The sequence below is a fragment of the Nipponia nippon genome, unplaced genomic scaffold (genome assembly GCF_047370975.1).
Source record: "Nipponia nippon isolate SJK-2023a ecotype South Korea unplaced genomic scaffold, ASM4737097v1 scaffold_6, whole genome shotgun sequence".
Classification (NCBI taxonomy): Eukaryota; Metazoa; Chordata; class Aves; order Pelecaniformes; family Threskiornithidae; genus Nipponia; species Nipponia nippon.
This window is the reverse complement of record NW_028262380.1, coordinates 10,704,396-10,731,068: the sequence shown is the minus strand read 5'-3', so window position 1 is coordinate 10,731,068 and position 26,673 is coordinate 10,704,396. Positions and strand designations below refer to the sequence as shown.

The 26,673-nt window shown below is 37.5% G+C and overlaps 1 protein-coding gene across 2 annotated transcripts; it reads left to right on the top strand.

The window, feature by feature from the left end:
• Nucleotides 1-103: 103 nt before the first annotated feature.
• On the top strand, nt 104-26,647 carry NOP14 (NOP14 nucleolar protein). 2 transcript variants are annotated; one of them, XR_015700053.1, is made up of 19 exons: nt 104-617; nt 2,696-2,830; nt 3,698-3,839; nt 4,407-4,552; nt 4,991-5,128; nt 7,322-7,444; nt 8,648-8,779; nt 10,140-10,449; nt 11,756-11,886; nt 12,139-12,224; nt 13,879-14,014; nt 15,925-16,026; nt 16,880-17,033; nt 20,621-20,780; nt 21,631-21,778; nt 22,747-22,865; nt 24,093-24,248; nt 24,602-24,902; nt 25,829-26,647. XR_015700053.1 is itself a non-coding variant. In XM_009471155.2 (18 exons), exons 1-18 carry the CDS (start codon nt 420-422, stop codon nt 24,699-24,701), a joined length of 2,616 nt encoding a protein of 871 aa, XP_009469430.1. In that variant the 5' UTR covers nt 104-419; the 3' UTR covers nt 24,702-24,905. The 2 variants fall into 2 exon arrangements, 1 of the variants encoding a protein (XP_009469430.1); XM_009471155.2 differs by lacking the exon at nt 25,829-26,647 and having other exon boundaries at nt 24,602-24,905.
• Nucleotides 26,648-26,673: the final 26 nt, after the last annotated feature.

Here is a 26,673-nt window from a genome sequence, read left to right as displayed (position 1 = left end):
ATGTAGTGCGTTAGACCTTCCCCGGCCTCTCCCCCCCCCGCCCCAAAGCGGGAGGGGAGGAGAGCGGCCGTTCTCGCGATAGTTGGGCGAAACTCTCGCGAGAGGTGGGAGGTTGCCGGTGCGTGTGTGGTGTGGCCGGGGCACGCCGGCTTCAGGGGAGCGCGGGTACCGCTCCGGGCCCCGCTCCGCTTCCCGCTCCGCTCTGCTCCGCGCCCCCCACCGGCTCTCACGGGGTTGGGAGGAGCGTCGCAGGGCAGTGGTCAGGCCCGAGGGGTAGTGTGGGGGGTCTCTCCTCGCCCCCCCGCCCCGAGCGCCATTTTGTTCGGCCTGTTTGCACCTCCAGCCCTGGCCCCCGCATTCTGAGTGAGTACTGAGCCTCTCCTTCCCCACACGCATCCACGCAGGCAGCCAAGCCCAAAATGGGGAAGGCAGCTAAGCGGAAGCGAAAGGTCTCAGCACCCTCCACAGCCAAGGGCCCTGTGAAGTCAGCTATGGCCATGGTCAAGAGCAACCCCTTTGAGGTGAAGGTCAACAGGCAGAAGTTTAACATCTTGGGGAGGAAGACCAAGAATGATGTGGGGCTGCCTGGTGTCTCACGGTCCAAGGCCATCAAGAAGGTAAGAGGACATCAGAAGTTGGGAGGAAGGATGGCATCCGTAGATGTAGCTGTGGTGGAGAGGCGATAAGCCTGGAGCCATCTCAGGTGAGATAAGAGCCTGCCTCCGTTGTGCACAGGAGGAGTGGCTGGTCACCTCACGTTGCTCAGATGGTGATGGAAAGCTTGCTGAATTTGGTCTCCCTCCAGTGCAATCCACAGGGTTCAGTAGTGCAAGTTTCCCTTATTGCATATGTGGGAATGATTCTCTTCAGATTACCTAGGTCCGGAATACAACAGCACATGTTGTCAGCAAGCAAATACTGGACCAGGGTACAGGTGGTTGTCAGTTTCACATTATGTTGCTCAGTTTTGTTTGCTGCAGGATGTTAAGCTTCTTGATAATGGTGCGGCATTGCTGTAATATTGAAAGCTTGAAAGGGCACTAAGGTCTGAATGCAGTGAGAACTACCACTGATTTGGAAAATGTGTTGCATTGTAGAAGTATGTTGGGATGCTTAATGATCTGTCCTCATTGCTCTCATAAGAATGACCATACAACTTAAGAAAAGTAAATCTTTTATCTTCCACCCTTACACCGTTTTAAAATGGCCTCTTTTTTTTTTTTTTTTCTGTACTGACATCACTAGCTACCTGACCAAAATCCGTAAGGCATAAGGGAGAATGTGGTGTCATACTAAGCATCTAGCATTCCAGCAACTTACCCCATCCTTGAGTGAAGCACTAGAATTTTGTATGATCTGTCCCTTCAAACAAACCAGGAAAGAAGTTGAAACCTTCTGTTAAAGCTGAAAAAAGCACGATTTGAAAGTTTGTCCCCGAGATTCTCTCTGACATGTTACATACAATCTGTTGTGGAACAGAAATTAAAGCACTTGCTGAAAAGAGAAGTTCTTTTTAAAAATAGTGCAGCAAAAGGAAATAGGTAGTTTATCATTTTGCATGCATTGTGAGAGGTGATGAATTAAATAATTTTTTATCAATGAGAGAGGACATCAAATAAGTGATAAACAAAAGTGCTTTTACATATCCAAGGTATTAAGACATGTTAAAGTTCATGAGTGGTGTTTAAGCTGCATGATAATTTATATAGTCTGTGCAAGAAGTAAATACAAGGTAGAACTGGCACATTAGTAGATGAAACCTGAGTTCTGGTGTTACAGCAGCACCTGAAAGTTGTGAATGCTCAGTGAGGCTGCAGAGGCCTGTTGTAGGAAACAGCCTTTTCCTTTAGTGCAGTGGTTTGTGAGTTCCTGGTCATATGAAGAGCAACAGTACCTTTCCATAAGATTCAGTTAACGTGTTTTAAATAAAAATGGATTTTTTTTTCCAGTCTAAACATGAATGGCATTTTCTTCCTTTAGAAACTATATAATATCTTCAGCACGAAATTATAAATTAGCTTTCAGTCTTCATTACTATTTGTCCAGATTTTAGAAAACTTTAAGAATGTTAAATACCACATTTTAAGGTCTTTGGGTTTTATTTAATAGTAAGGTAAATCAAATGCTTGTCATGAATGAGATCACTGGCATTGAAAAGTAAACCTGTCTCCTTACCTGTACCATAAGTACAGCACATACTACCTCATATAGGTCTGCTAAACTTCCTTTTACTGCTTTGATGCATAACCTCCCTGTGCTCAACACTAAAGTAGAGAGCTAAATGTGTGTACCCACTTCAGTTTTTTTATGTCTTAGATGACAAGACCAAAAGAGGTTCAGCTGACACTGGTGCTTTTTTGCTTTCTTTAATATGTTATTCTTGTACACTAAGCTTCAGATAAATCAGAATTCTTCAGTAGCAATGCAGAGTTTTTATAGGTGATAAAATAAAGGTGAGATACAGTGTACCATATTTTATCTTCATATGGGCAGCTTGTAAGAGAACTTAATGACTCCGAATATATTGTATGAGCTTCCCATCTGTTTTCTTGTTAATTTTCTATTCTCTTTCATTGCATTCTGATAAATTAGATTATGTTGCCAGGACACCATGGAGCCTTTTTTGCCTTGGCTTTGAAAGTAGTTACTCTCTTTGCTTTTTAATTTGATCTCCTTTTTTTTTTTTTTCTTCTAGCGTACCCAAACATTACTGAAAGAATATAAAGAAAGGGAAAAGGCAAATGTGTTTAAAGATAAACGTTTTGGTGAATATAACACCAAAATAAGTCCAGAGGAAAAGATGATCAGACGATTCACTTTGGAAAGACAGGTAAAGTACAGGAATTTAAAAAAACAAAACAAACAAAAAAACTCCAAACCACAAGAAACACTTGACCTTTTACATTGGGAGTGTCCCCCTTAACAGAGGGTTTCGCCGGGTGATGCTTTTTGATTTTATACGTTTGGAACTTTTATGAAAAAGCAATTTTTTGTGGGAATCCAAAATTTTTCATGAAAACTTTCTGGTTTTGCAAGACAACTTTTTGAAGCAGAAATTTCTTTGAGCGCTTTTGAGCACTGATGTGCAAGAAAGCCAGTTTTAAGCACATTCAGTGATTGATTGGTTTTCTTTGACTGCTTTGACTACTGTGATTTGGGAATTGAATTCAGAAAAGGCAACCACCATCAAGTACACTTTGAGATTCCAGTACAGCTGTTGAACAGCAGCCATTTAATTTGCTGACTAGAAGAACTCTGTAACTTGCTGTCATTCTGTAATGTGAATTATATGTGCGGTAAGTTTTTTTTCTGCCTCATCATACTCAGTCTCCAGAATTGAGTAGTGTAATATCATATTCTACTGATAAATTTGTATAGGTTATAGTCTGTTTCATTAGGCCTGAAATGTAGTAATTAAGAATTGATGTTACTGATACAAAACTTAAGCTTCCTTAGGTTTTCTGAGTTACTCCCTCTCTACATTAGTGTAAGAGAGACATCATACTCCCTCACTTAAGGTTTAATGTATTTGAATGGAAGTGTTGGTCTGGTAGCGCTCTTATTCCAGTGTTCTGTTCTAGCAGAACATTGGAATAAGAATCTCCTCAACTAGCATTAAAAATACAGGCTTTGTCAATCTATTGCCTGGGAACTAAAAATCTTTCGTTATTTAATTGGTTTGTTTTACTATTCTTAGCAAAATTATGGAAAGAAGAATATCTATAATCTTAATGAAGATGAGGAGTTGACTCATTATGGCCAATCTTTGGCAGAAATTGAAAAACTAAATGATATTATTGATAGTGACAGTGACACAGAAGAAAGAGGAACACTGTCAGGTAAGACATGTCAGCTAGTCTCCAGCTGCTGGTTTTATTGTTGGTACATGTATGTCATTTGTTCAGTACTGTCTTTCATTAAGAAAGAATATTATGTAGTTGGTTGGGATGTTTAAGCCAGGATTGATTACTACTTAACCACACACAGAACAGCTCTCAATTTTAGCAGATACGAAGTTGGAACTACGTACCTGGCAGGCTTCTTTGGTCTGTGGGCTTTTCAGCATACATAGGGACCTGCATTTCGAGCCCTTTGGGCAGAATCTAAGGTGTGAGTTTTCTAGTTGCTTTCTTGCACCTCTGCACCTAAATACTAGTTAAAATATTGAAAAAAAAACATGTTCCTACCTTGTACAAAATGTTATTGTGTCTAGCAGTACACAAAATTATGTGTCTAGCATCAATCTCTTTTGGTATGGCCTTTCCCATAGGGATGGGAATAGTACTTGATTGATTTAATAGTTTTAATTGCTCCCATTCTCAAAGAAGAGGGAGATATTGTCCCAGCAGCAGCAGCACTCGTGTATGCATTTGAAAAGGATTCACAATCTACTTTTTTTTTTCTAGCTGAATTAACTGCTGCTCACTTCGGAGGGGGTGGAGGCCTCCTTCGTAAAAAAGCGTCAAGTGGGCAGCAAGATGAAGAGGAGGAAAAACCTAAATCTAGGAAGGAACTCATAGAAGAGATGATAGCCAGATCTAAACAAGAAAAGGTGAGTTTTTAGCCCTGAAGTATAAATGAGCATGATTAAGAAGCTGTCACAATTTCTGTCTTTGCAGAATAAAATAGTAGTGGCATAGAAAACAAAGGAGATGGCTGTCTAGGAGAAGAGTCCAAGCTCCTTGAATAAAGTCCATCTGACTTTGTGGACGTTTTAGGATATGCATTGAATATCTGCCGTTCTTTTGTATCCCCAAATCTCCCCTTCTGTTGACTCCTAACTTGTTTTCTATATGCAACCCTTATGCCATTCAGTGTAACTTTATACTGCTTCTTCCACAAAGAATGTTTACACCTTTAAAATGTTAAATATTTAATATTCTTTTGTTAAAGACAGCATTTTGGTTTTACAATGTAAATGCCATGTCTTGTTCATCTGAATGTAACTGCTCTATTTGGTTTTGGTTTTTTGTTGGTTTTTTTTTTCTAGCAAGAGAGGCAGACTCGGAGAGAAAGTGCATTAGAACTCACAGAAAAGCTTGACAATGACTGGAAGGAAATCCAAACCCTTATTGCCCGCAAAACCCCAAAGTCAGAGAGAAAGGACAAAGAAGCAGAAAAACCCAAGGTAAGGTTTTGGCTGGATTACCTTCTTTTGTTCTAATAACTTGTGGTTTTGACTCGTAGTGGCTGAAGTATAAGGCAGAGTTCATCACTTTGTAGAATAAAATGCTGCCTGCTATTCACATTAAAGGAATGCTACAGTTTTAGGACAGTTTGGTTGGTTGGAGGAATATAGGGGTTTATATGATTTATCTGAATTTAATTACCTATCAAATCTGAGAGAGGTTGCAGGTTCAACAACACTGTTGGCTACGGCTTATTTTTACAACAAATACATTTTCTTGAAGAATTAAAATTATTGAGAACATTGACTTAGTTTGAATGCCTTTGCAATGTTCCTTGAATAAAACAACTTTTATTTGACAGTAAACATTTCCTTGTAAATTGGGTACTGTCTCTACAAAAAGGGAATGAAAATATTTAACTTTTAAATAGATATCTTACGGTCTCAAAGCTTTTTCTATCATTCCTATTTTACACTAAGGGAAATGAACTTTTAAATCTAAGAACAGGTGTTGTAATGTGTTGCGCTGTTTTTTTTATTGTAGAAATTTTGTGTTATATTGCAGAACATTGTGAATTTCCATTTATTTCTTGGCAGTAGAATTCAGTTTTTGAAAGATCAAACTAATGAACTGATCTTATGTTAAAACTGATCTCAAATAATGAACAGAAGATACCGGATCAAAAGTTCATATTTTGATGTGGTGATTTTTGTTTTTTAAAATGTTTCATAATATGCTGAATACTCTAGTATGTTGGTAATGTCGTATCTTAGACAAAAATTTTGTCATCATAATTTGCTGAAAAGGAAGATTAGATTCCCTTGCTTCATGTGTGTGGATCCAATTTGAGAATTATCAAGGATGCAAAGTAATGGATCTGGGAATTAGTAATGCTCTATAACATTATCATTGAATTGGAGAAAATTACCTAGTCCTGTGTGAGAAGACAAATTCCTAGAACTGAATTTTAGAGAAGCTGTATGGTTTAGTGACTTCAGCAGGTATCAAGAAGACTCTAGTCACAAGTCCAGTGTAATCTCTGCTAGTGACTGTTTTCTCTAGTATGCTGCTTAAACTCACTGAATGTCAGCATCCCTTTTTGTTTTCAAGATAGACATCTGTGTAACTAAGATAATGAAGACTTAGCTCGTGTCTGACAGTATAAAGTGAAATGTAATCTATAAATTTATTAATTCAAGCTGCTTTTGAGAAAATAGAATTTTATTAATAAACAATATTTTAAAGTTTTTCAATTAATAATTAAACTAGTTTTTAGTTAAGATACTATTTGTAAGTTTTTTCAGTTGTGAGTAACTTAAATGGGGGAGGGGAGGAGTTCCAGGAGAATTTCTATTCAAGTGTTCATTCCATTCCTTGTCTTAATGCTGAGTTGAATGTTCTTGCAGCTTTCTTTGGGAACGGTCTTTTCCTTATATCTTAACAGTCTGTCCTGGTTTCAGCTGGGATAGAGTTAATTTTCTTCGTGGTAGCCGGTATGGTGCTGTGTTTTGGGTTTAGGATGAGAACAATGTCGATGATACACTGATGTTTTGGTTCTTGCTAAGGAGCGCTAAGCTGTTGCTAAATAGTTGCTGAGTAGTGCTCACACTGGTCAGGGACTGTTCAGCTTCCCCTGCTCTGCTGGGTGCACGGGGGGGGGGGGCGGGCCGCGGGCCACAGCCAGGGGGGCTGACCCAGACTGGCCAAAGGGCTATTCCATACCATATGACATCATGCTCAGTATAGAAACTGGGGGAAGAAGAAGGAAGGGGGGGGCTTTCGGCGTGATGGCGTTCGTCTTCCCAAGTAACCGTTACACGTGATGGAGCCCTGCTTTCCTGGGGGTGGCCAAACACCTGCCTGCCCATGGGCAGTAGCAAATTAATTCCTTGTTTTGCTTTGTTTGCGTGCGCAGCTTTTGCTTTACCTATTTAACTGTTCTATTTTTATTTTACTTCAATTATTAAACTGTTCTTATCTCAACCCACGAGTGTTCTCCCTTTTACCCTTCCAATTCTCTCCCCCATCCCACCAAGGGGAGAGGGAGCAAGCGGCTGCATGGTGCTTAGCTGCTAGCTGGGGTTAAACCACGACACAGACTTATTTCTTAGCTGCTAGTCTGGCAGAGGGGTGACTGCAAAGCAGAATAATAAAACTTAAGATAATAAACAATTATATAAATATTTCTTTAGCTTGATGAATATGATATGATTGTTCGAGAACTTGGATTCGAGATGAAAGCAAAACCTTCAGAAAGGATGAAGACAGAAGAAGAATTGGCAAAAGAGGAGCAGGCGCGACTCCAGAAGCTGGAGGTACACAATTTATGGTTTTAGATTGTTTTGTGGCCTGTCTTTTGGGAGTGACCACTTACATTCATTCCTTGACCTTAGCTTGAAAGTGGCTGTACTAAACTGCAATTCGTCAGAGGGTGAATTCAGGAAATCTTCTGTTTGTGTTTTGTTTGCAATCTGATATTACAATAAAAAAACAGGCTTAGTACATGACTAGCGAGGTTTATGAAATGAGTTGATCTTTCTTCAATAAAAATGTAATATCACTTCGATTTGCCTTTAAATGTTTTAAATTATTCAGTTGAGAGGTGCTTCTAAGTCAGTAAGGGGGAGTATCATGTTGCACAGCAGTTGAATTACTGCACTGGCAAGTCATTTATTGTTTTCTTCTGGCGTTGCAAGAGTCTTCCAGTGGTAGCATGTATATAGCTTTGCTTTGCAGAGGAATAAGATTCTCTGGCGAAATGTTGCATGCTCTTTCTGTTACATGGAGCTCTGAGTCTTAGAGAAAGAATGAATAATTTGGTAAATGTTTCTCTCCTTTTTTTCTTTTGGTATACTAGGGACACTTTTAGGACCACAGGTATTCAGCACCTTCAGGTTACCTCAGAACAGCTAAGTAGCTAATAGCAGAATAGAAAGAAGGATTTATTTTCTTTTCTGTTCTTGTCATCTTATTTGATGCACAGTCTATCTGGTTGCCCAGGTGGAAATCCTTTTATAAATGAGTGGTTCAGATATTGCCCATTGAGTCTATTTACAAATTTAGTATATCTTAAAAATCTTGGGATATGATTGTGTTTACTACAAACTTGTTACACATATGGGAAACACAGATAAACACTGCAGAATCATAAAACGCTTTAGAAGCTTACATTTTCTAGTAATGATGCATTGTCTTATAAGCAAAACATAAATTTTAAAATGAGGGAACATAATGCTTCTGGTAAAACCAGTTTTAAAGCCTTCCAAATAAGCTAATCCAATTGTGTATGTGCTCTTATCAGATTGCACTTCCCAGAAAAAATACGGCATCATGAGCTTTTGCTCATGATTTCTCAAGTTGCTGGTTTTTCTTTTCATCAACTTGTTGAGTAATCTCAGTTAGCTTTTTTTTCTTTGATTTTCTTAGCTGTAGTATTTGAGGGATCTTCCATTCTGGTGTAGTTGCCTGATTGATCTAGATGGCTCACATCTGTGTGTGGTATTTCTTCTAAAACACAGGCAGATCGACTACGTCGAATGCGTGGAATAGATGAACAGGCGACTAAAAAGAAACCCGGCCACGTGTCAGCTGATGATCTAGCTGATGGCTTTATCCTGGATAAAGATGACAGGCGTTTATTGTCTTACAAGGTAAGGTTTAAAATTTCAGAATTTTCAGAGTTCTGAAAAAAGATGGGAAAATCAGTTTGGAAGTGACCTCTGTGGAGACCTCTAGTCCAACTTCCTGCTCAAAGCAGGGTCACCTAGGAAGTCAACAGTCTGCTCAGGGGTTTGCCTAGTCCATTCTTGGAGATTTTCCAAGAATGGAGGCTGCACATCTCTCTGGGCAGCCTGTTCCACTGACTGTCCTTACTGTGAAAAAGTTTCTCTTTATATCCAGTCTGAACGTCTCTTGTTTCAACTCTAGGCCTGTTGTTTCTCATTCTCCTGCTGCAGACTGTGATGAAGGGCGTTGCTCTGCCTTCTCAATGATCTCTCCCTTGTAGATACTGGAAGGTGGTTATTTGGTCCAGGCTGAACAAGCCGAGGTCTGCCTCTCCTCATAGGGCAGGTGCCCCAGCCCCTCAACAGGCTTGGCTTTCTGCTGAACTTGCTGCAGTTTATAGATGTCATTCTTGTATTTGAAGGCCCGAAACTGGACACTGTATTCTGTGCAGTCTTACGAGTGTCAAGGAGAGGGGAATAGTTGTTTCCCTCAGTCTACTGACTATACTCCTGCTATTATAGTAGCCTTCTATGCTGTTAGTCTACTGGACTGAATAGAGGGCTTTATCCCCTCTGGTCTTGCTTTTTTTTCTTTTTATTTCTGCTGTATTTGATAAAACTTCCACCAAATTTCAGCCTGAGGAGGCATGGGTTTCTGAAAGAACCTTTCCCCTATGAAATAGTTTTGATGAAGGTGGCAGAGCAATATAACCTTAAAGCTGATATAGTGAGTCACCCTGACTGTGGTGCACGTGTGTGCATACTGATCCTCTCATCCTCTTACATGTAAGCAGCAAGGGAATTGCTGTTGCCCACGAAGGGGAGAATACTAATTGTGAATGTGAATTTAAACTGATGATTAATAAAATCAGGATGGGAACAAGTATTTATCTGATATGCTATTTTAATACATAGCAGGAATTAATTTTTTTTAACCAAGAATGCTTCTGTAAGGGATGTTGATTCCCCCCCCCCCCCCATTTCATCTGCTAGTAGTTTTTACTACTAGTTTTTACTAGTGTTGATTCTTTTAGTCCTCATATACTACTTCCTATTCTTCCAGTTTCTTACAGCCCCTTGGAAATACCCTGCTATTCTTATATCTGTATGCATGTTCTCTTCTTAAAATCCCTTCTTGGTTGACATTGCTGCCATTCACTGCTTGGTCAGGGTAGCAAGGCTCAGATCCTGTTCATGTGTATTTAATGATAGCTTTGCATAGTGATTCTGGCGAGGTGCTGTCACTTTATCAGTGTTTTAGCTGGCTTATTTTCTCTACTAACAGGATGGAAAAATTAATATTGAAAATGAAGAGGAGGAGGAAAAAGACAAGGAGGAAGAGGAAGAAGAGGAAGGTGGGGAGGAAGATAATGAGAATGAACAAGAAAGTGAGGAAGAATCTGCTAATGAAGATGAGGAGGATAGTGCTGCAGATGGCCACTCTGATCTTGAATCTGACCTTGAGAGTGAAGAAGAAGCTGCAGGGAATAAAGAACAGAAGAAACACAAGACAAATGAAAATGAATCACAGAATGTGGAGGAACTAGGTCGAAAAATGGAAGCTGCCAAATCAGAGCTTCCCTATACATTTGCGGGTAAGCAAAGGACTGATCCAGAGATCCCTGTTGTCTTCAGGGGGTTTGTAACCAGTCTCTTTCTCTGCCCTGTAGGATCTTATGTATTCCTGTTCATCCATGAAGTTTTGCTTCATAGTTGTCTTCTACTATTCCAACAGTAGCCAGTTCACTTAACTGTTCACTAAGATCAGCCCTAATCATGCTATGAGCAGTGGGAACCAGATCTATTTCACCCCAGAGCTGTTTCTGCTCCTCCAAGCAGCCTTAAAATTGAAAGATAAATACTGGAGAGAAAAATGAAAAGATCTTTACTCCTTTCTGAAGGCCACCAACACATCCAATCCAAAGTGCTAGTGTTTTGCATAAGGGAAGCCAGAATAGCATTCTCTTATCGATATTTAAATGAGGAAAGGTTACTTTCTCTGGTGTTTGGACTGACATTTTTGTCAGAGAAGTTGCTTGGAGAGACAGGATTCTGAGGTTTAATCCCTGTGATGTAACATGGCAGTATTGTCAGAGACACTCGAAGTTTGACTCCTTCTGGGTCTGTGCCTAGGAGGAAGGAGAAGGCATGTTTCAAGTAGTACACAAAACATTAATTAATATTAAGTACATGATGCATCTAACTATTGTCCTAGTATAGATTCCTCTAACAAAAGTATCTGTCGCAAGATTAAACAACTTTTCAAACAACTTCCTTAAGCGCTTGCATTTTTCCATCAAAAGGCAATAACTTACATTACACAAAGCCTTTTAAATTGCATTCAGATTTTGCTTTAACCAGAAAGCGGTCACGTTGAAATAACTCAAAAAACTTGAATGCGTTAGGATGTTTTCTAGCACGTGAACTTATGCAAAAGACTAAACGTATGGCAGGTTGTTTGTTTGGTTTTTTTTTTAATTATTTTCTATTAGTGGCAAGATTATTACTTTTCTTAATATCCTTCATACAAAAGCTAGTTAGGTGTGAATTAAACATAGAGCTAATTGTATTATGGTAAATTTATGGTTGAATGTGTGCTTAAGTTCAGTTCTGCTTTGTGTGTGTCAGCATAGTTGTGGTCAGCTTAGGCAGCAAATACAGGATGAATTGAATGTTAATCGTTGAGAAACATTTACATTATTTTCTAACTTATGTTCATATATATAATGTTACATATATGCTGATAGATTATTAGTGTTTAAAAGGTGATTATTTAAAAGCAATATGGTATCTTTTTTTTCTGAATAACAACATTTTCAAATTGGAAATTTGTTAAATGTTCACTTGAATTAAATATGTTAAGTTTGAGATTTTTGGTCAATTTTTGTTTTTACTTTCTAGTTCCTGAGTCCTATGAGACATTTAAGTCTTTATTGGCTGGAAGAACAATAGAACAACAGCTTATTATACTGGAGAGAATTCAGAAATGCAATCATCCAAGCCTTGCAGTGGGAAACAAAGCAAAGTTGGAAGTATGGTGTTTTTGTTGTGTTGTTTTGTTTTGTTTTAAGGTTTAAAATTAACTTTGAATTCCAGAGTAAGTTTTAGTCAGTATTCAGGAAGCAGTATAAAACATACATACTTCTATGTTGTGAACAGCAGTAGAATCAACAAACCACTCTTCATTTTCTAACTTCTGTATCACTGTTCTTTTGTGCTGTTTAAGACTATGTTCAATGAAAAGAAAAAACCCTAATAATTTTAACGTATTATGTTTCTTGCAGAAATTGTTTGGCTTCCTTCTGGAGTATATTGGGGAGTTAGCAACTCTGGATTTACCAGAGCTCAGAACAATTGACAAACTGGTCCTGTAAGTAATAAATCCTATGGACTTCTGTTCCTTTATGATTTAAAGAGAAAAGCATTTAGCATGTTGTTTGTTTCATATAGTCCTGTAGGGATTGTAGGCAACTGGTAACTCTCCAGCTCTATAATGTTTTAACTTTTTTTCATGTATTGCTTGAGGTATTAATTGTACCAAGACATTTTCAAAACCTCAGAATGTAATTTTTGATCTGCAAAATGCTTGCTATGGGTAGTGGATAAGTAGTACCATGTATGCATGCAAATTCTGTATATGAAGTTATTCAGACTGCTGATTAAGGGTTTTAAGCTTTGCAATGAGAGTGGGCAGTTCTCTTTTGCAATCTTTGTTTTTTCCATGGGTTTCCATTCTGTGAATTCACTCGTGGAACTAGATGAAAATGGAATTAAAGAGTGGCGTAGTAAGCTTGTACAAAAGTTCCAAATAAACACTTTGCAGGAAGTTGTGAATTTGGTGGTGGTGTCTTCAAATACCTAACAGGCAGTTTTAGTGACGACAGCCAAATTTGTCTGAGGGATACAGCAAAGGAGGAGAGTCAATGGGGAAAGACTGCAACAAGGGAAATTCCAGTTAGATGCAAGGAAAAAAAATCTTCACAGCAAAGGTGCTGAATGTTTAAACAAGTTTCCCAAAGAGGCTGTGGAATCTCCACCCTTGAAGATACACAGAACTCCACAAAGCCATGAGCAACCTGATCCAGCTTTGAAGTTAGCCATGCTTTGAGCAGGGGGTTGCATCAGATGATCTCCAAAGGTCCCTTCCAACCAAAATTAGTCTGTGATTCCTATCTTGATTTTGCACGCTAGACAGCTTTCTTTCAGTGAGGTGAGTTATTTGTATGTAGTTTTCAGCATATGTTTTTTTATTTCATGCTAAAACAAACAAGTCTTAAAAAAAAATCTGTTACATGCTGCTTTAGCATTCATTGCTCTGTTGCATTCATCAGCAAGAGCACTGACCCGTTGATACTGTCACACATGCTGGGGCTTTGTAAAAAAGTGTAAACACATTTTGATTGTCTTCTAGAACTGGGATTTATTAATATCACTACAGACATTTTTAACTGAAAATACTGGCAAAACTCTGACCAAACAGATGCAGACTCTTGACTGCATCTCCCTGTAGGCACTGACCATAGGTCAGGAGCTGACCCAACTTTTTGTGGATATTTTTTCTTGTTTTAAGAAATAATTTTGCTAACCACGTTGCTGCCTCACATGTTGTTTAACATTGCCTAAGAGTATTTAGAGTAGTGGGCTGCCTAGTATGTGCCAGCATACCTCAGTGCAGTAAAATGTAGGGTTAGGAGATTCAGAAAGATGTTTTAACCATAGCAGATGATTTGGGAGTGTATTATAAAATTTTTAATTATTTTTTATGTAAGATTTAGAAACCACCAAATCAAAGATTATCTCACAAGGCCCAATGAAAAATACGTGTCTCTGTAAACTAAAAGTATTACAATAATAATGTATATGCTGGGTGGCTATTTCTAAAAATGAATAATTTGTTTCAGGGAATTTGTTATTGTTATAATGTAGATGGAACACAAGAAATCTTCCTACAGGTGCTTAAAAATTAGTTTTTTTATTAACATCAATGGTGTAACTTGATCATGACTTACATTTCTTGTTAATAGGCCATTGTACAATCTTTGCCAGATGTTTCCTGAGGCAGCCAGTGACAGTATTAAGTTTATCCTTCGAGACGCTGCTCATGATATGGAAGAAGTATTTGAAGTCAAAGGCCGTGCAACATTTCCAGGTTTAGACACGGTAACGAATGCATACTGCTAGGAGAATCTCTTGTTCTTTCCATTAGTACAGAAATGCCAGTAAATGTGAGATGACATGAAATTTAGTTTTATATTTCAAAGTATGTAATGAATTATTAGCATCTGTGACTTTTTCGGTTTTTCAATATTTTAAATTGCCTCTCTGGAGATAAGTTGTAACAAAACAAAACAACAAAAAAACAAAACAAAAAAAAAAAACAACAAAAAAAATCCTGAGAAACAAACAACCCCCTCCACACACGTTCTTTAGAATAGAAGTGTGGCTCTTTAATATTAATAAGGAGAAAAGGTCTTAAAATTGCCGTGCCAGTTTTCATAGCAGAACATTCTTTGTTTTCCTGATGAAACTTAAGTGGGTAGTTTTAGGAAGAAGTGATATTGTCAGTTATGTCCTGGTTCCTTTAATTGTGTAAAGTCCAAATGTTTAAAAAAGTGCTCCGTAGAAGTGCACTATCTCCTAGGTTAACAAAAATAGCAATGAAATATTATTGTGGATATAAAAATACAACATTTCTTAGTACTTTATGTATGATAACTGCTAAATTAATGACTCAGAAAAAACTGACCTTTCCTTCTTATATTAGTAATATTTCAAAATTTCAGTGGCCATGCCAAATGGGAACAGACTCCTTTTTCAGCGTCTAGGTAAATGGCTGTTAGGGAGTTCAAGAGTGGAGCATATGAAAAATGAGTATTTGTTTATTGTAGTAAAAAGTTTCAAAGACAAACCATAAGTCAGTAATCCAAAGGGAGCTACTTGTTTTCTGTCTCCCAGCTTGATGAAGCAGTGCTGCCTAATGGAATAATTAGACTATTGAAAGAAAATAGACTGAAGGATTTGCTTAGAAGGCTTGGTTCTTACAGCTTGGAAAATATTTATATTGAGTTCTTTTGAAGAGTCTTTATTCAGGATGTTTTGGATTTTGCAGGAAATGTATTGTAGAGAGCTTTTAACTTCTATTTTTATTTTGTCACTGTCACCTTTATGACAGCAATCGCACTTCTGACTTTTATTCACTTCAGTGGACTTTTTCAGGTTTCAAGCCATCATTATCTTTTAGGGTGGAATTATATCACTCTCCTATTCTCAAAGCACTTATTTGAATGAACGTTTCTTAGACCAGTTGTGTTAGTAGCCCTCAGATGTGCCTATAGTTGATCTAACCTGAAATTTGGACTCTGGTATTTAGTAACGAAACCAGTCAGGAGAATATTTGTTTATGACAGAAACTTCATGGAGGGAAACAGAGCTGAAACAATAAAACTTTACTTGTGTCTAGCTTACTGTGTAAACACCCACTTAAATAAGTTTCAGAATTACCTCGCAACTGATGTTTAACATCCTTATGGTCTTGACAGGAGGTCACTTGTAGCTCTCTAACAAGTCCCTCTTCAGTAAAAGCATACCTAATTGCTGTTTAGTTCTTTTGGCTGCAACTGTTGTTTGTTGATGTGTGCTAGTGCCTGAGGATCCTGGTCAGTTAATTATCGGTGTTGAGGACCTGTTGAAAGGTGTCACAGGTCCCGTGTGGCCGCTTGCTCATTTGTTTGTGGTATGAGAGCATGTGATTGTGGTGGGCTGAAGGGGGTCAGATTTTCTTATGGAGTAAATAGGGTTGGGAGGCATAGTTCCCTCTTGGTTGTCCTTTCAGCTGCCTCTTTGAATTAATGCAATGTTAGACCTATAATGGATATTCCATTTTCTTATGTAACTTAAACCGTTGTCTCAAATAGGTCACGTATCTTATCAGATTTCTCAAGATTACGCATATTGTATTTTTTGACTGCTACATAGCCGTTACTCATTCATCAGTTACATATGTGTAAAGTCAAGATCCTGGAAAGAATGTCTTACTCTATTTTGCCTTACTCTGTTTTATGTGCTATCAGCTTATTTATTTGAAAATTACATCTCTACTGTTTCCAACTTCTGACTTCTGGCATCCAGTTGTAACACCTGCTTTTATATACATGAGTCAGCTACTTACTAAGGTATGTCTGTGATGATGTATCTCAGTATATAACTTCATTTTCTTGTTTCTTCCTAGGACTCCAAATATATGTGTTAGCATTAATATATATTGGAAATGTACTGAAAAGGCAGCTTTGTGTTTGGTATAGTCACAGGTAATAATTGGAAGAAAAAGTGAAGAGGAAAAAACCCTTGCAGAGTACAGTCCAACTCACAAAACCATATCTAATCATTTTTTCAAGCTGTCACACAAGAATTCCTTATATGGCAAATTACATAGGACTAATAGAACAGACTGAATACAGTCTGAAATCATTCATTAGTGACTTCGATATATTGCATTTGTTTCTACTTAAGAACGATTTTTACTTAAAAATTGACAGTATTTGTTTTCCTTGAAAATGTACCTAATGCAATGCATTGCAGTGCAGTTAAAATATGTCCTTATTTTCTATCCAAATATCCTGTTTATATGTTTCAAAAGTCTTGAGCTAGTTGTTCTATTGCTGTCAGATATCCAAGTTGTTCTGAGCCTTATATTTCCTTGGTTCATTTCTGAAGAACTTATTGTTTGTGGTTTAGCACCTTCTAGTGGCTAAACCAGTTCTGACAGATGACTTACTCAATTCTGTATATACTCTTTAGTGAAGGCACGGGAAATCCAATATGTTTTTCATGTAAGTCCAAAGGGTGTAATTTTATGGATTTTAAATGTGCACAGTTTATTTAATATTTCTGCTTTTGGGGAGATCCCAAAGCATATTTGTGATGTATATACTTTTATATATACTTTTATATATATACTTTCATATATATTTGTGATGTATAGACTTTTAATTATGAATGTTTTGTGCCTTTTTTTTTTTTTTTTAGTGTCGCATCACAACATTGCAAGATGTTATTAAAGGTTTATTTATATGCTGTTTGTTCCTGGAATATGTATCTCTCTCCAGAAGATTTGTACCAGAACTCATCAATTTTCTTCTTGGAGTACTTCACATATCTCTACCCAAAAAACAGGCCCAGGGTGAGTTTGTTTAGAGTAAATGAGTAATAAATTTTAGTATTAGGGTTTATCTTTTAAATTTCAATAAAAATATTTCACACTGAATTTATCGTTTTGAACAAAAGACAAAAATCATCTGCTAGGTTAGCCATACACAACCTTGATTCTTGGGCATCTTGTTATGAACTAGATCCTCCAGTGTTGTTGGCAGGAAGGAAAGAACTGAAGTTTATTAAAGGAAATGAAGTCATGTTGCCCACAGTGCAGTATTTTTGCAATATTGTTGTTCTAAATAGACTGCGTGATTGGACTGCTCTGAAATTCACAGTTCCTAACGGATTCCTGATGAGTACCCTGTATCTTCACAGTGAGGCAGCAGCTAATGCTGCAGATACCCTCCCTCTTCAGCTAATAGCCATATCACCGAGATAAATGAGAGAAGTGTATCACAAAGTCGGTCTTTTTCCTTTTTATTTATTTGACATGGATTTGTTGTTGTGTAACAGAGGGCAGGAATCCCCACAAGCAGGATTAGTCTGTGCTGTAACATAATTGTGTAAACTTGGCAACTTCCACAGACAACAGGGAGAAAAAAACCTATCTTTTCAATTTGATTCATATGCTAGCAAATTACTTTTATTTGGCAGTCTTCCAGTCTTTCTTTGACTTTTTCTTTTGGATTTGTTTCTAGCTTTAAAGTTATTCTAGATTTGGGACTTTTTTGTTGACAAATTTAGTGACAATAATTCGCTTACAAGGAGTTTTGTCAGAGCATAGTAACGAATTCATGTGTTAGTATCTCTCTCTCTGGGTCACTCTGAGTGTCACTTAGCATGCATGAAGAGACTCTGCAGGCAGGATATTCTCAAGTGAAAAATTCAATTATTTGTTGGCAAACTCACAAGACATCTGGGATTTAATGAACTACAGGCTATGTATTAATATGCTCGTCACTCTTGATAAGACACCCGAGTAGTCTCTGTTCTCTAGGTAGTCATCAGTTTGGTGAGGAAGGTTCAGCTTCTGTTGCTGCAGTATTCCAGTACATCTTCAGTAGTACTGAGTGGTTGTCTTGCAGCTCCCTTCTTTTTTTTTCCCTTTAGGATTTTTATGCCTTTCCATGCTGGCATTTTTTTTTTTACTTTTGAATTCTTGAGGTACTAATGATCCCTTTCTCAACAAGCTTAGCACTGCAGTTTCACCTTTATTATCTTGTATGGCTGTACCCTGTACAGACTTTCTCCCAGCTGCTTGTCACAGCTTAGCAGTTTCCTCTGAAGTGTGAGCCAAGGTTGCACAGCTGGGCTGCATCAGAGCTAAGCCCTGGATTCTCAGAACACAGGCAGCTGAACTCTTAGAAGGAGGTGGGAAGAGGTTACGGAGTGGGTGGGTTACATAGCACTTAAAGTATTTTCTCCTTTCTGTAATCTCTTAGGAATGTTTAATCTACAACGAGTTTTGGTACAGTTAAAATATAGGATTCTGCAAAATCAGATAAGAAACTATTTTAAAATATTTAGTGGTAATTGATGATCAAGTGTTAACCTTTTTTTTTCATTTTCTTTGTATTTCTGTTAATGATTTTGCACTAGTTGAATTTGCGTGGTTTTGGTTTCTGTTAGCAGTAAGGAAAAGCTCAATGAGAGAGATGTTAGAGGCACAGTGTTCTCTTTGAGAATTTTTCAGTCAGTATTGATGTTTTGAAGTTATCAAAGTATCCGATCATGTTGTTAAATATTCATGGTGGAAGTATTGCTAATAAATGTGATGGTTAGGCTGTCAACACAGAATATTTTAAAATGAGCACACATCCAGTTCTCTGGAATGTTGATATACTGTCACACCAAAAAATTTTGGGGGGTTCAATTTTGACAGTAAGTAGAATCAGCAAATAGAACTCTTATTGTTTTAATTTTATGAGCTCAATCCATAAATTTCTTACATGAAGAAATTATATGGAATGCAACTTCATAAACGACTGAAATACAGTCTGCTTTAGACTTAAAAAACAATTATTACCTTAAAAAAGGAGAAAAGCTGGAGGTGGAGGGAGTGGGAAGGAATTGTCATTGTTCATAGCGTTAGCTAATAGAATTGTTAATGAGATCTGCTATCCTCTCACAAGTAAAGCAGATAATAAAACTCACATATTTTAGTTCCTGATCTTGCTTATGTCTATGTGTCTCATAATCTCTCACAACTTTGGGTCTCAAACCTTATGAATTGTTATTTAAACATACTGTCTTCTGGCTTGTCTGCAAAGAGCCATGTACATCTTCTAGAGCATGTAAATAATCTTAACTTACAGTTTGAAAAAGTTTTGAAATAAGTTCCATTGCAAGCTTGCAGGACGTAAGGAAAACAAGAGAAAACAAAAAAAAGGGGTCCAGTACAGAGGCTGTGGATTATTTTTTCCCTTAGCCATGAAATTCCTCAGATGCTTCTTTCATGTTGCTCTATAAGTACCATTTCACAGATCAGCTTATGATCAGAAGCGCGGTGAGTCTTAAGCGTTTTCTGTATGCACTGCCCCAGTATGTATTCTGTGTTCCGTGCTATTCTTGTTTTAAAACTGCTTAGCTGGAGTGGGAGAGGACTTTACATCATGAATCTGAGGCCCCCTGCTGAGAGGTCACGGGAGAGGCTCAGTGATGTACTGCAACGGGGGGCTCTCCCTGCTCCAGCTCCTGTGCTGCTTGACCACTTTCTGGTCGAAGCCTCCTATTTGTAACTCCATGGGAAAATCCCATGACTGCCCTTTCCTCTTAAGTATATACAATACTCCATCCTCACTGGCAGTTTAACCGTGCATCTGGTGCGACCATCCAACCAATTCCTTATCCACTGAGCTGTCCCCCCATCAAATCCAGTCTCTCCATTTTAGACACAAGGGTGTTGTGTGTTCCAGTATCACATGCTTTGCACAAGTCCAGGTAGATGACATCAGTCACTCTTCCTTTATCCACCAATGCTGTAACCCTGTTGTAGAAGGCCACCAAATTTGTTAGGCACAATTTCCCTTAGTGAAGCCATGCTGGCTGTCACCAGTCACATCTCTGTTTTCCATCTGCCTTAGCATAGTTTCCAGGAGGATCTGCTCCAAGATCTTGCTGGGCACAGAGGTGAGACTGACTGGCCTGTAGTTCCCTGGGTCTTCCTTTTTTCTCTCTTTAAAAATCGGGGTTATTTTTCTCCTTTTCTAGTCACTGTACCAGTCTGGCACGACTTCTCAAATAAGGGTAGTGGCTTAGCAACTTCATCTGCCAGTTCCCTCAGGACCCACGGATGCATCTTGTTAGGTCCCTTGGACTTGTGCACCTTCAGGTTCCTTAGATGGTCTCAAACCTGGTCTTCTCTTACAGTGGACAGTATTTCATTCTCCCAGGCCCTGGCTTTGGATTCTGTGAATTGGGCGGCGTGGCTAGAGCACTCACCTATGATTGTACCCATGCTCCAGTGTTTTCCATTATTTTAGAAAAATATAATACCGATAAAGTATTTTTTAAGGCAGCATGGTTAAAAACGTAAAAAGAGTTCTTGGTTTTTCTTCCTTCAGAAGGAACACTTAGAATTGATCTTGTTTAATGATTATTGTTCTTGTTTTTTAGGCTATACTGTAGTGCATCCATTTACACCAGTGGGGAAGAATTTAGAACTGCTTTTGGTGTGTGATAAGAAGGATCTGGAAAGTTGGCAGAAGCAAAATCTGCCATTGAGCACTGTGACTAGGTTGAAGGAAACCAGCAGAACAGAAATTAATCATATCAGGTATGTAGGGAATGTGAACAAAAGAAATCCACAACAGACCATCTTTTTGGGTAGTCTCAGTGACAGTGCTCTTTAGGACTAAAAATAGTAGTGAGTTGTTCAGCTTTAATTTTATGGTACTGCTCTGTAGCACATGAAATTGCTCATCTTTTGCCACAACATTATGCAGAGTACTTGTTAGAGTGCTCAGCCCTTCCATTCCTTTTTGGTACAGCTGTGAACTGATGAGGATGATGTAGAGACAGAGGAGGTGCTCACTACTTTGAACTGTCAAGCTCTTCAGAAGCAAATAACTGTATTTACATACAAATACTATTTTGAAAAGTGTCACTTAAGTAATAAAACACTGAAGTTAGGAAAGACCGCAATTAAATGTGTTCATTCACCATGGTCAGCCTCATTTTTTCACCTTGTGCATGTGTTACGGTATAACTTCTTTCAGGGATGAGCAAGCATTTTGTTATGAAGTTCAAAAAGAAACCCAAAACCAAAACAACTGATTCTGTTTCAGAAAAGTTTTAGAACTTCAGAACCAGTAGCAGAACACTTTTAGAACCAGTATAAAAACTTCTTCCTCTATAGAAGTGGCAAAGACACAATACTGGCTTGTGCTCTGTGCGCTGACAAAGATTTGTTGCTAATGGATTTCTTGGGTATTTGCTTATAGTAGGAGAGTGAAATTTTTAGTCTGAATTAACAGCTAGAAACAGCCTTTTAACTGGTTCTGTCAGGCAGTCTTAATAGTAGACACTGTTAATGCTCCCAAATTTAATTAATTTGATTAATTTTATTTGAAAATCCGCTACAGTTTTTGCAAGTGAAATTGTTGAATTCTTTTTTGCATTAACAGGTTATCATGTCTAGCCCTGTGTTTTGACCTTATTAAAAAATGTGCAGTTCTGTATGAGTCTTTACCATCGTTCCATGAAATAATGCATCCTGTCAGAATACTTCTTACACAACATGTGCCAGTGAATGAATACCCTGAACAAATGCAGGTATGTGTTCCTCAGGAATGAAATAATTGATATGATTGTTTTATTAATAAATTCTGTCATCTTCATCTATGCTTAAACAAACAGAAACCAAGTATAAGCATCAGTGAGATTTTTTTTCAAGGGTCAGGCATTTGTCTTTTATGCTCTTCAAAAATCATAGTGACGTTTCTGTGGAAAAAACAAAGAAGAGTGCAGAGTGTTTAGAAAAGATATTTTTTCACTGTGTCTCTTATCTTGCCCCTCTAATTGAAGAGAATAGCACTTAGCTTGTAATAACTCCAGGAGTGACTTAAATTATAAGAACAGTAGTCCAGTCATCCAGTTGCTCTTGTACTTTCGTAATGAATCTGTAAGACCTTGGTACAATCAAATACGTATACCAAGTTGATGAGGTAGTATTTATAACTGTCTAAGTAAAACTAACACAAATACGCCTGGTCAGCTACCTTACTTAAAGCAGGGCAGTTGTTTATTTTTCTAGCAATGAGGTTCAACTTTTTAATCTATCTCTTCTGAACGTAGCAGAATTGTCCTCTTCTCAAAGAGGCGTCATGAAATATCCTCGGAGAACAAGATTTTGTAATGTAAATGATGCAGAAAGGCCTATATTTTTGCCATAAAAATAAACAAAATGAACAATCATCCTTAAAATGACCCTTAAAATGAAAGGTAGAGTTTGAGTTAAACTGGCTTTAGTCTTGCTTCTTCCTCTGTTAGGTGAAACTACCTGCAGACCTTTCTTATTGTGCATGATACCATCTTAAGAGACTTCCAAAAGTGTCTAAAAATTATCCAGCCTGGAAGGCTTACAGCATTTCAGTGTTAGCAATGTTCTAATGAATAGCAGGGATCTTAGCCAGAAAAAGAACATATGGGGAGAACGTTACTGTTGATTCAGTTTACAGTAGTTTGTGGATTATGGTGTCTTTGATATGCTTTTAAAATTGTAATTTGATTTGCATTTTCAGGAATGGTACCACAGTGCCCTGAGAGAGATAGAGAACAAAGTAAAACACTATACCCCACTGATATGTGAGAAAAAGAAGCCAGTGCCATTGAAACAGTATACGCCTAAAATTGTGAAAGTGTAAGTAAAGCAACACTTGATGCAAAGGAAAAGTGCATTTAAACATTAAGATTCTCAGCAGGCTAGAAGGATTTGGAAAACAGGACATAAAACATATAACTGTTTTTCTGCTAGATTTTGTGCACAAATCACAAGGGACCAGCTACTTGGGTGGTAGGGAGGGAAAGAAAAAGGGAGGAATTCTAAGAAACAGAGCAAAGATTACCTTGTGGAAAAAATAGCACTAGAAATCAACTCTTCCCCATATAATCCATTGTAAATTAATAGATTTTGAGATGAAAAGAGGGTGTTGTTATTATCTAGTCAGGTGCTTTACCAAATGCTCTGTCAAGCACTCAAGTCTGAAGAACAACAGTGAGTAGTTCACATGTATATGAACTATAGGAAGGTAAGTATGGATGGTGAAAGTACTGAGGAATGCTTCACTGGTGCAAAAGATAAGGCAGACTATTCCTGTACTCTGCATCACAGATCGTAACAAATAACCAGTCAGGTTAAGCATTCCTTTAAGCATACTTACGTGCCCCATTCCTCTCTTTCCTCCAGCCAAGCAGCTTTCTACCTTCCAACAGTAGCAATGACAAAAAACATGGGGTTTTTTTTCCCCCTTTTTTTGCAATGCAATGACCATGTGCATTTTTTTATTCTGTCTTGGAATTAAATTTTAATAACACGAGTTTGGTTTTGTAGATAATAGAACAGTATTCTGATTCAGGAAGTCTGCCTGATATTGGCTGCTGACTTATTTAGCCATGTTGGTTATTTACAGGGGCATAAATTTTCTGCCTTATTCTAGTAATTGAAGAGAACAGCTTTCCTCTGCCATACACATTTATCCCCAAGTAACTGATCAGACTTCTGTAGAATTCATTTGCAGAGAAGGTCTGCAAAAAGTTAAAATACATTGGGAGATTCCATCTTTCTCCAGATGTCTTTCATTCTTCTACTTAGCTTTTTCAGTCTGTTCAAAATGCACGCTACATATGAGGCACTGAAGTGTAAATGTTGTCTGCTTGTTGTTTGCATGATGATGACATGCAGTTAGAAGGTCTGGGGAGTGTTTTTCCGGTATGTTCATTGGGCAGCTCCCTATTTTGCAAGTTAATCGTATAATATGCAGGAATTAAAATACTGAGTTAGTGTTCATGCAAAAACTCACTCCTCCTAAGCATGAAAAAGTTGTTTTTGTTAAGGCGTACTGTGCTCACACATACATTCTCATTTCAGTTTAGAGTTTGGAAGAAAGCAGGGAGGCAGCAAGAAGGAGCAAGAAAGAAAGCAGTTGATTCAGAAGCATAAACGTGAACTTAAAGGAGCTATTCGTGAGATTCGAAAAGATAACCAGTTTCTGGCTAGAATGCAACTTTCAGAAATCATGGAGAGGTAATGTAGCCTTTGTTTCAGCACCACTTTGGGGGTTTTCTGCTGTGTGTTCATTTCTTTGCTGCATGCCAAGACTGACAATAATGATCAACCGTACTAAACTTAAATGAAATTAAACAATTTGGGGAAAAACAAACATTTTCAATAGATATCATTTAAAGTGTTTTCAACTTTGCAGTTTCATTTCTCTAGTTTAAGAATATGCAGAATGTTTTTCTTAAAAGTGAGTGTTGGTGAAATTTAAGAGGTGGGGGGCCTTTTATAAATTAATAGTTATTGTCTAAATATACTTACTTATTTTCCCTAATATAATCCTTCTGAAATATTTTATATGTTAATTGTTTGTTTTACAGAGATTCAGCCAGAAAAAGAAAAGTGAAAGAGCTGCTTGGTAGCCTTGCTACACAGGAAGGTGAATGGAAAGCAATGAAAAGGAAAAAAGGGAAGAATTAATTGGGACTATCTACAGCAGGAAATTTTGGTTTTACTGCCATATAAAATACTTCAATCCTATGGCTTTTGAACAGATTTTAATTGCATTCCTTGGATGCATTCCTTTTGAGGAGACAACATCAGCAGATCTATCTGAAAAAGCGAACCTGCTTATTGGAAAAATCCACAGGTTTTCATAAGGAAAATAAAAATAACACTTTTGTATGTGGTATAGTTCTGTTTATTTTAATAATAGAGAATATTTGGATGAATAATCAGAATTCTTAGGTGTGTGTGACCAGGTTTCAGTCTAACTTGAACTACACACACACAAAAAAAAAAATTGTAGAGCAGAAACCTTTTGTTATCTTTTTAATATTGAATAATTGCAGGCAGCTCTCATAGTGGTAGTATATTTGTAATTTAAGCAGTAACATTTTAATTAGTCTATAGCATTGGGACATTCTAATTCATGTATTCAGTGAAGTAATGGAATCAGCTTTCAAGCAGAAGTCCTTTGTTAAAGCTGTACATCCATTCATCTCTTCAGTAAGTTTTCAATTGAGCAGAGCTCTGAAATTCTTAATAATCTAGGGTGGTTAACTAGAATTCCTCAGTGTATTCATAACTGTCGGATTTAAGTGGATAGTGAAATCCTTAACTCTCTTCCACTTACGTTATCATGTATGTCTAATTACTGATAACTGCCCAGCATAACTTTGGGAAACATCTGCTCTTCAAATAGAGCCAATTCATACTTCTAACGCTTTTTTTTTTTTTTTGTACTATATTTGTGAAGAAACATTGCAATGAGACAAAGAACATCACAGTTATTTAAAGGTGCTAGTCTGAACTAGGTTCACTATTCAGGTATTCACTGTAATGCACCTGTTTGGCAAGTTCAGTGACGCTTGTTATGCATTGAAGAAAATTGTAATATTTTCTTGGAAAACTCTTAAGAAAATGAAATCCACTTTCACAATAATGTTCCAATTTCAGTCTAAAGAACAAACTATAAAGAACATCCTATAAAGAATGAACTAATGGCCATGGTTCTTCACAAAAACAAACAAGCAAACAAAACCCCAAAACCTCTTCCATTTTTAAACACTGTTCCTTGATCTGAACTCTTGTGTTTTGGCCAACAGGTAACTCAGACATGGTATTGCTTACCCACTGTTCATGAAGAAGGACTCAAACGCTTGCAGTAAATCTGATTTATCAGTTAGGCTTGGTTGTTTCAGACTAGGTTAGAATGTTTTCTTTGTTCTGTGTTTTTGGGGGGTTTTGGGGTTTTTTTTCAAATGTGACTCAGAATGGAAGCAGAACTAAAACTAGGAGGGGATGAGTTGAAACACTTAAGCTTTACATTTAAACTCTAATGACAAAACTATCTTTGTAAGGTAAGTCTTGTTAAAGGTTTACCTATGTATGTTTCTTAAAAGAGAAAAGCACTTTATTTGAAGAAAATGGCTTTTATTGAATCTCAGTGCAATTCTAGCAATGCAAGTAACGTGATTATTATGAGCTCTTTTGGCTTGCAAAGCCAGTTGTTTTAAGTGTTAAAATAGGCTGGATACTAAGTATGCATGGGGGAGATACTCATGTCACATAAAAATTAGTAAGATTTCTGTGTTTGAAATCCATTCACGCTTCTGAAAACAAATATATTTTCAGTTAACCTTTCTAAAACCAGTAAAGCCATCTTCTGAAACTTCAAAGGGATCTCAGAAGATTAATATACCTCCTGTTTTATATCCATTTGGCACAGTATGGGTTTTTTTCCTTCCTTAAATGTAGGTTATCTTTAAAAACAAAACTTTTTATATAGTTCAAGCCAAGAACTTAAGACTGAAGCAATGAGGAAGGAGGTAACTTCCTATTTCATGCTATAAATCAGCACTTTCAGTTTGGGGTTTTAGTCCCAGTATATTTCTCCTTTGCACAAATAAACTGTCAAAAAAGGATTATTGTTTATTTATCTAACTTTATT

Bases quoted from the DNA above. Each gene is read 5' to 3' on its own strand.
- NOP14 (XM_009471155.2), top strand. From the start codon at position 420: ATGGGGAAGGCAGCTAAGCGGAAGCGAAAGGTCTCAGCACCCTCCACA. The intron at 10,450-11,755 runs GTAAGCAAAGGA...TTTACTTTCTAG, and splicing joins GCTTCCCTATACATTTGCGG to TTCCTGAGTCCTATGAGACA. The intron at 24,249-24,601 runs GTAATGTAGCCT...TTTGTTTTACAG, and splicing joins CTTTCAGAAATCATGGAGAG to AGATTCAGCCAGAAAAAGAA.